At 41.0% G+C, this 9,233-nt stretch overlaps 1 protein-coding gene and 1 long non-coding RNA gene across 4 annotated transcripts; one reads left to right on the top strand and one right to left on the bottom strand.

Annotated features, from left to right (window-relative positions):
• Nucleotides 1-3,643: 3,643 nt before the first annotated feature.
• On the bottom strand, nucleotides 3,644-4,357 carry LOC124653621 (glutaredoxin-C15-like). Its single transcript, XM_047192684.1, has one exon. The coding sequence runs from the start codon at nucleotides 4,255-4,257 to the stop codon at nucleotides 3,943-3,945; it is 315 nt and encodes a 104-aa protein (XP_047048640.1). The 5' UTR covers nucleotides 4,258-4,357; the 3' UTR covers nucleotides 3,644-3,942.
• A 447-nt stretch (nucleotides 4,358-4,804) lies between these two features.
• Nucleotides 4,805-8,659, top strand: LOC124654420. 3 transcript variants are annotated; one of them, XR_006988342.1, is made up of 7 exons: nucleotides 4,805-4,859; nucleotides 5,391-5,537; nucleotides 6,053-6,099; nucleotides 6,454-6,530; nucleotides 6,623-6,846; nucleotides 6,951-7,017; nucleotides 7,104-8,659. It is a non-coding gene; the product is annotated as an uncharacterized LOC124654420 (long non-coding RNA). The 3 variants fall into 3 exon arrangements; XR_006988341.1 differs by having other exon boundaries at nucleotides 6,043-6,099; XR_006988340.1 differs by having other exon boundaries at nucleotides 5,391-6,099.
• Nucleotides 8,660-9,233: the final 574 nt, after the last annotated feature.

Here is a 9,233-nt window from a genome sequence, read left to right as displayed (position 1 = left end):
CATCACATATGTATGGTCCATTGCAGTCATCTTTGGAAAGAGAGATATATATCATCCAAGATTTTTCTTCCTTTGTCTCCATTTTGATGCACGACAGTCTTCAAAGATGCATGACACGAACAGCCCGGCAAGGACCGTACATGCAAGAATACATAACCTTTGTAGTGAACTAGTGATATCCTTATCCTACAGAGATGCCTTGATATCCTTCAGCTAGAAAGAATAGGTTAGTGGTCTTCACTAGAGTAATCTCTAATGCCCCTACAAAATCTTACGATTCTTCGTCAATTCATCACTTTATGAAGGGATAGTCTTGGCTCCTTCATCTATAATTCATATTCCGTCAATTTATTTTCATTTTCTATGACACATATGAAGAAAATTGTGAAGTCCATCTACTTTTGTGACAATAAATGTTATCTTTAGGAAATGGAGAGGACAGGTGGCTGATAAAGTGGTGAGACCTACTAAGACTGCTTTCATGCAAGGTAGATACATCCTAGATGGCATAGTAACCTTGCATGAAACAATCCGTGAGTTACGCCGAAAAAAGTTGAATGGGATAGTCCTCAAAATCGACTTTAAAAAAGCCCACGATAAGGTCACGTGGTATTTTATGTAACAAACTCTCATAATGAAAAGTTTCTCTGAAGAGTGGCACGCCTTAAATAATTTTGTTTTTAGAGGAAGTGTTGTCATTAAAGTCAATGATGACGTTGGTAGATATTTCTAGACAAAAAAATGGTTGAGGCAAGGTGATCACCTACCTCCAATGTTATTAACATTGTGGTGGATATAATGGCCATTATTATTGAGCGTGCGAAAAGTGATGGTCAAATTGAAGGAGTGATCCCTCACTTAGTTGATGCTGGTATGTCTATCCTGCAATACGCCAACGGCACAATCCTCTTTATGGAACATGATTTGGAAAAGGCGAGAAATCTGAAATTAATATTATGGGTGTTCGAGTAATTACCAGATCTTAAGATAAATATTCATAAGAGTGAATTGTTCTTTTTTGGCGAAGTCCAAGATGATTCTAACCTATATGCCGAACTTTTCGGAAGTGGGTTGGGTAGCTTTCCAATTAGTTATGTTTTGGGGTCTGGCAAATATTGTTGTGGACAAAGTATGTTGGATCAAAAGTGATTTCTCATATTGGATGAAAATCTGGCGATTCTCATTTTTGGGCTGGCATTGGCAACTAAAAAACATCTTTTTCAATATGGCATTTTGTCCATCAGGGATAGGTTAGAGATAATGTTCTGGGATGATAAATGGTTCAGAGCAACCACCCTTCGATAAAAATATCCATCTTCGTATAATATTGTATGATATAAAGGGCAACCTTAACAACGGTGATGGAAATATCCCCACCAACTGTGTCATTCAGGAGAGAGATGCCATTGGACCTCGGTTGGCATCTTACAATGAACTGCTATAGCGGTTAGCTTTTGTCCAGATGATGCAGGTGTCCGATGAATTATGTTGTGGACTTACCAAGAATGGTGTTTTCTTGGTAAATTCCATGTACAAATCATTAATGGAACCCATTCAGCTAGTACTTAATAATAAATCCATTTGCAAATGAATATACCTTTGAAAACTAAGGTTTTTCCATGGTATCTCACGCGTGGTGTTGTTCTTACTAAAGATAACTCTGCGAAACATAACTGGCATGGATGTATGAGATGTGTTTTTTGTCATGAAAACAGACAATAAAACACCTTATTTTGGGCGCCGGATTGCTAGGTTTATATGGTCAATCAGTCAGATAGGTTCTACCTTACATCCGTCACGAAGCATTGTAAATATTTTTGGCAATTGGCTAAACGGAGTGGATTCTAGGTTTAAGATATTTATAAGGGTGGGAACGATTGTCTTCTTATGGTTGCATTGGCTATGTAGGAATAACAATGTTTTTAATGATAAAAATCCTTCTCTTATGGAGGTCATCTACCGATTTACATCTTTGCTCTGTTCATGGTCATCACTTCAGCGTATGACGGATAGAGACCTCTTTACGGAGATGTGTACACGGCTGAAGGATATGACGAAGGATTTTATTACCTAACGTAGGTGGCTGCATAGCCGCAGGATGGCAACTCATTATGCCTAGTTTACCTTCGTTCGTTGTGGACCAATTATGTTGGCTTTCTTTCATTGTTTATGTTTTACTTTAGACATCTTTCAACGGTTGTGTGCATCATGCAGAGACTCGGTGAAAAGGTTTAAAACTTTGTAAATAATAAAGTGTCCTTTATCAAAAAAAGTTTATGGTCGTAAGCATCCTTTTTCGAATGGATCGTTTTTTACAACCTAAAAATCAGATTACTAACTTAAATATGACATACATTTCTTTACCTCTTCTCTAAAAGTAGAACCAGATACACATACATTCCAATCGCACCGTAGTGACCACTAATTCCAGCAACGATATGCCGACACCTAAGAAAGGACCTTACGCCAGATGCAAGAGTGGAAGATCAACATACATGTTTATTCTTTGATAGGTATGAGCATTAAAAACATGCTTAATTGCCTAAAGCCAAATCCAACTAGCCATGTACAGGGTAGAAAATTTCCATTTGCATGGATATGACTAGAATTATTTATTACTTACACAACCACATAATGATAGAAATATTACGATAAGTAATGGTAATGGTACGTTAGAGTTTGCTCAAGTATATAGGATAGTAACGAATATCTTGCAATAGAACCCTAAAATTACACATTATTGGGTTTTTAGGCAGCTCTCTAAGCATATCTTAGTAAAACAAAAAAATTGAAGAAATTCACCCACAATACACGATTTGTAAGAAATTATTGCGTACAAATATGAAAAATATTTTAAAATTCTTATTATGAATAAATTTATTGATAAGAAAGACTTATGTACTTAGAAATCCATTCTCTTTATTGATTAATAATTGTGTGTACGTGTATACAAATCATTACAAATTAACAATTGTCCCCAATTAAAATATATATGTCCTTTTAAAACACAATAATATTATTCATCAATTATATGGCACCACTATTTTTAAATTTTCACATCACATATATACACATATCATTATTAACTATCACGGTGATCAATTATCTCCAACTGTTTTTATCAATTCATCCCTATAGTCTGCTTCTTCGCTCCTTCTCCCATTGCTGATATACCAAGAGACTTTGGTGCATGATCAAAGAGTGGCTTGGGCTTCCCTTCATGCAGACCCAGGAATGAATGCCGGCCATCTCGATCAAGGAGTGTTGGAGCAAAATGTCTTGCGAGGTCTCCTTAATCAAAGAATTTTGGGAGAGTGATTCCTTTTGTTTTCTTGGTCCATGTATTTTGTGAGAAATTTCTCTTCAATTAATGAATGAGGGAAATATTTTTCATCCGTTTAAAAAAAATCATGAAGTCAACATTTTTTCCTGAAAGTTTGAAACCGTCCAAAACACGTTGATCTTTTGAAACCGTTCACTTTTGGACCTCGGTCTATTTCGTTTATATGGCAATCCAAGTGAAACGAGTTCACTGAATTGGTTGCCACACGGATCTAAGAACCACCACCAAATCAGAAAATTGACTTAACATGAATCTACTATAAAGTTGTAAACAAGTATCTATGTTATGTATACTGTAACGTACTAAAAATCAGTAGTTGAAAATTGGGAGACATGTGTACATATATACTCTCATATGAAGACACATTGATGCGTCAATATTTAGTAATTCCTTACAAGTTGCAATCTGATTAAAGACAAAACTTTCTGCCGGGTCTGAAGACAAAACTTCCCGTACTCGTCCTCCTCAGGAAAACTATGCTCTCACATGAAGACTTGGCTTAATTACTTCTCTCCGTCTACTTGAGTGCTTCTGTTTTACGCACATCGATGCATTGATCCATATGTGTGGATGCAGATGTTGCTTGGAGGGCCAGAGGTTCAGAGCCACATGGCTCCGGCGGCTTTCAGCATGGGCACGAGCTTGCCACCGAGATGCAACGACATGACCCTGTCGGTGGAGCCGACGAGCTTGCCCCCGATGAAGACGGCAGGGACTGGCGGATTGCGGCCGAGGCGGCGGGCAAGATCGCGCTCCATGTCGCGGCCACGGGGGTCCTTGTTCAGCTCGTGCACCGCTGCTCCCACTCCCAGGCCGGAGAAGAGAGTCGTCACCGTGTGGCTCATCGGGCAATCATTGCTTGGTGTGAAGATCACCACCGCCTTTTCGGTCGATAGCCTCGTCACTCTCTCCATTGCCGGGAAGTAGCCTTGCTTGATCGAGTGAATGAGCTAGAGTTTCAGAGTTTTGCACGCTGGATGCAGCAGCTAAAATGCCTGTGTGGTTTCTAATTGTAGGTTGTGCGGTCTTTTATAGGTTCAGCATCTGAAGGTATATATGATGCCCCCCATAGGGGGCTTCACAGCGCTCAGACCACGTGAACCGTCGGATGGATCTTGCGGCGCATCCCGGCCATCCATTTTTTTTCGTCGCATCATATAAAAGGGCACCCCCAGTGGAAACCCTAGCCGCCACAGAGACGGGCCGACGCGGGGCGGATCCGCAGCGACCGCCGGCGGTGGCGGCGGCGACCCGAGGCGCCGCGCGCGGCCAGAGACGGCCGGCGCTAGGCCGATCCGTGGCGGCGACGCCCGGAGGCGACGGTCGCGGGGCGCGGCCAGAGACGGGCCGGTGCTGGGCAGATCCATGGCGGCGACGACCGGAGACGACGATCGCGGCCAGAGACGAGCCGACGCGGGGCAGCCGCCTCAAGTGAAGAACTGGTGGGAGGCGTCGGGATCCACGACGACCCACTGCTGGAGGCGAACTGCGGCGTCGATGGAGACGGGGAGGCGCGGTGAGTGCATAAATCGACCTATCCATTGCAGACCGCTGTCTCCATTGATTTCCCCTGCACCACCACCGCTGCCCTTCTCCTTCATCCTCTATCTTCCCCTACCTGCTTGTCTCCTACCATGGCACTTCCTCCTGCCTACTAGCCCCTGCCCAGATCGTGCACAGAAGGAGAAACACGGGACACGGAGGCATGCCGCTGCTGGTGAGGATCGTAAGGAAGGGGAGAAGCAGAGAGAGAGAGAGAGAGAGAGAGAGAGAGAGAGAGAGAGAGAGAGAGAGAGAGAGAGAGAGAGAGGAGCGTGGTGAACAGGGGATTAATTGAGGAGGAAGAGAGCCCCCGGCGGCGCACTGCACCCCGCATGGGCGTCCATCTCGCGCAGCGGCCGCCGGCCGGACGGGCTCTGCTTCTCCACCCAACCGATGTTTGTTTGGGGCAGAAGGAGGGCGTCGATTGTGCCGGTTCGAGTTCCCTCTCTCTCTCTCTCTGGCTGAAATTTAGGTTCGCTTACTTTTTTTCTCCTGTTGTATCCAGATGTGTGGGTGATTGGTTGCTGCTAACGAGGGAGATGGGAAGGGGGAGAAAAAAAGGTGAAGGAGATGGGAGAGGAAGAGGACACACCGAATCACCATAGATCTGCTCCAACAAAGGTGTAAACCACATTCACTCGGCAATAATAAGGTACAGTACAGAAACTTCATACTTTCCACCACTGCAATGTTCTGGTTTACTGTATGATGTGCAATTGAAAAGTAATTTTCAGTTCAGATTGCTATATATTTTCTTGGAGAATGAGATGATCACGGTCAAAGGGTATCAATGTGCTTCTAATTTTCCTTATTTTTGTTCATGATTGTATTTCAATAAGAAACCAAATTATTTATTTATGTTGATTGATTGTAAATGCACGCTCCTAATTTGCATATGCTACTCCTTCCCTTGGCGGAGGGATGTTTGCATCCGATCTGAGGGTGCAATGGTGGTCAATTGTTTCCTATTGTTACTACCCTTTGATTTTTTTAATCTCTGCATGAAATATATTGAATAATATTTAAATCAATGTCTTGCCTATAATAATCTGATGAACCAACCTTTAGAGAGAAAAATTTGGCAAGCAATTACTGCGATGATTGACATCAATGAGCTGACTTGGGGCTTTTCCTATTTGTATGTGCAACGATTGGAGGCTTTGAAAGATTTGAATGGAGCACAATTAGGCTCATGAGGATGTCTTTCATGTTTGGTGAGTGTTGTTCATTCAGAGTTTACCTACACATGTGTATGCGGATTCGTGCTTGCCACCTATGCTAACAGACCAGAACAATTTATAGTTGCACACCAAAAGAAAGTAAGCATAGCATGCTTGAATTGGAGATATTGAGCTGAATATTTTGTGTGTGTCTAGACCGGCACATAGATCAACCAGTCAGTTTGTTCTATACTCATATTTTAGTTAGCAAGTTCTTTTCTTTATGTACCCATGAATGGCATGTGCATGCATCATGTGTTTAGATTTTCAATGATATTCATACTCCTGGAATTTGTCTTCTTTTAGTAGTAAAACCTGCTGATTCATCTGACATTGTTTTGGATTAAGGGTTGGGAATGGGGATTTCAGTTTGATTTTGGTACAAGATTGGAAGTCTGGTTTAATGGCAACATTAGATGTTTCAGGTTTGCTACATTCTTGATGATGTCGCTGATTTTGAAAATATGAAGTTCTCAATTGATCGCTTTACGTGTTGCAAACTATCTCTGTACCACAGGTATACCAATTGCTTCAGATGTTCTCATTGTCCCTACCGTTCTCGATTCAGGCTCCCTGGTCATCAAGGATTCCGCAATAGCTTCAACTCTGCTGTTGACCCCAATTGTTGATCAAACGCCAATGGAGGCGCTCCCAACACCCAATAGAGGGGCTGCCATTGTCTACTGCGTCTATGGATGGGCCTGCAACTCCGGCACCTGGTGGTGCAGCCACTGAAAAGAGGTTTCTTCTGCAAGAGCCACCACATGTCCTTATTGATGTTTTGAGTTAGTTTCCTATTCCTAACCCTGTTTCATTATGTTCCTATATTTTCCTCTCCACTCCAGGGGCAGGTCATCGTCGCGGACGGCCTTGGATAATGATCTATAAAAAGAACAAGAACTATATTGTGAGGTGGAAAATGTTGTCCTAATATATTGATACCTCTGTACCGCCAAGAGCTGACCTATTTTCCTTAACATTAATTTGAAAATGTGTAGATAGAACATAGGATGGTGCTCATGGGGTTGCCACCGTGGACATCTGAGGTGTGCCTGGCCGTGTATAGATCAACATCTTCTAGCTCAGTGTATCTAGGTAATTTATTCTACTACTACTATCATGGATTTATCTACTTGGTAGTGATATACGCAAAACTGCATGGTTGCAAGCCTCCATATGTCGATTCCTTGATGACATGACCACGAGGAGAGAAATAGTTTAGATTTACTTTCTATTCGCACGTTCAACTTTTTTCTGGATAAGTTGTATAATCAAAATCTTCTGTGCTACGAGATGAATTTATCCCCAGGTATGCAGGCCATACTCGAAAAAAAAACTGAGCGAAAATCTACATTTCTGATAGTCTCCGCTCTATGCAGTGCTACTAAAAAAGCCAAGAGAAAATCGAGAAAAGAGGAAGTATGCATTTATATTCTCTTATAAAACCCCTTTATATTTTAATTTAATTCTACTTACTTGATTGCAACCTGTAAAAGGGGTTTTTAGATGAAAGTGACAATGTTCCATGCTCAAAGATTTGGACCGACCATTATGGGTACAGTCAGCTGTTGTGTTTTTTTCTCAAGGTATTTCACTTTGGCAAGTAGTAGTAGTATGCTAAACTTAGAACAAGCATGTTGCTTTCTACATATGCATCTTAGTTCAGAAAAGGCATTACCTAAGCTGTAGTGAATGGGGCATGATCATGGCTTCATGGGTGTAACTTTGAGGCTCTTGTGATGCCATCTGTGCACAAATCCCCTCTCAGTATGAACTGGGATGTGAAGGCTATGACATGAATTTCTCCCTCGCAATGTTTTTCATGCAAAAATTTCTGTGTTTACGCATGGTGCTAAATTATCCAAATGCATTTTGTGTATTAGGCTTAAGAAAATTCATAAATTGAAGAAGAAAATATTCAAGGTCTCTTACATAACCAGAATGTTGCAACTGAGATTTTATTTCAAAAAATCTCCTGAATACAAGAGAAATATGAACTGTAATGAAACCTTTACTTCTATTGCCTACATGTTTGATGTAACTAATATTTAAGAAAAGGCCAGAATGTCCGGTTTACATAATGAGCCTGTAATTTCAGGTTTGTGAGCTGTATTAATACTTCTGTCTTCATGAGATTCTTTTTTTTCTGTATGTTGCGTTTAGTAAATTTTGCAATGCTCTTTCTGTTTTGGCTTCAATACACCAGGATATGACACTCAATGTTCTTTATCAGTGACTTGTAAAAAGATGCCCCGCATAGAATATCCATGTGGCTACCTCTCCATGAAGTGGCGCATGGAGATCAGATGGCTTTGGAGCTGGCTGAAATCGAAAAGGTCTATTTTGCAGCTGTCCATGTGGCTACCTCTGTGTATCTGGTATACAAGGTTCTCTTTTAGTTCCCAAAACTGTGGAGGATGCAATAGAGTTAAAATTTGTGTATCTGATTGGATTTTCGTAAGATTAGTCATCCATCGTAGATATTTTATTTTAACACCAATAGCTGACCTATTTTCCTTAAATTAATTTTATGCATATGCATATGTTCCGTTTTTATCAATCCTTCAGATTTCTTTTCATAAACTATCAAAATTTGTTGTTTCATCAACATTGATTTGTTGTTTTACTTGATTTAAACAACATTGTTTTGGCTTTTGAGTCACAGAGTAATGCAGCATGTGTGCTCGCATGATTTTCATACCTCACTAGGACATCTATGTGGTCACCTTACAGAGGCACCATGATATAGAAATGCATCCTCCCCCATCAATATGGATAGCTTGCTTCCAAGTTGAAGTTGTTCCTTTGAGCAGCAGTCTAGGCCTACTATTATGCTTGTTTTGGTGCAGTACGAGAAGTTCATGGGTTGCAATTTTTTAGATGAATATGGATGTTCTTTGGAGAACTGTATTACTATTGTCTATATATCTGAATATTGGGAGTTGTTAATATTTTCTTTTGTCAAACAGAAATTATGTAAAACTTCAGATTGCTTTGAATCACCTGTTTGTAAGATAGCATGGAGTATCTACCTTGCTCTTTTGTGTTCATGTTTTGCTCCGTGCATCATCTTATTTCGTCCAAACCAAGCGATAAAATACTCCAGTAAACATACCCTTTAGTTGCCA

This window comes from Lolium rigidum, chromosome 5 (genome assembly GCF_022539505.1).
Source record: "Lolium rigidum isolate FL_2022 chromosome 5, APGP_CSIRO_Lrig_0.1, whole genome shotgun sequence".
Classification (NCBI taxonomy): domain Eukaryota; kingdom Viridiplantae; phylum Streptophyta; class Magnoliopsida; order Poales; family Poaceae; genus Lolium; species Lolium rigidum.
Note: the sequence above shows the minus strand (reverse complement) of the source record. Positions and strands in the feature narration are given on the sequence as shown.

Bases quoted from the DNA above. Each gene is read 5' to 3' on its own strand.
- LOC124653621 (XM_047192684.1), bottom strand. From the start codon at position 4,257: ATGGAGAGAGTGACGAGGCTATCGACCGAAAAGGCGGTGGTGATCTTC.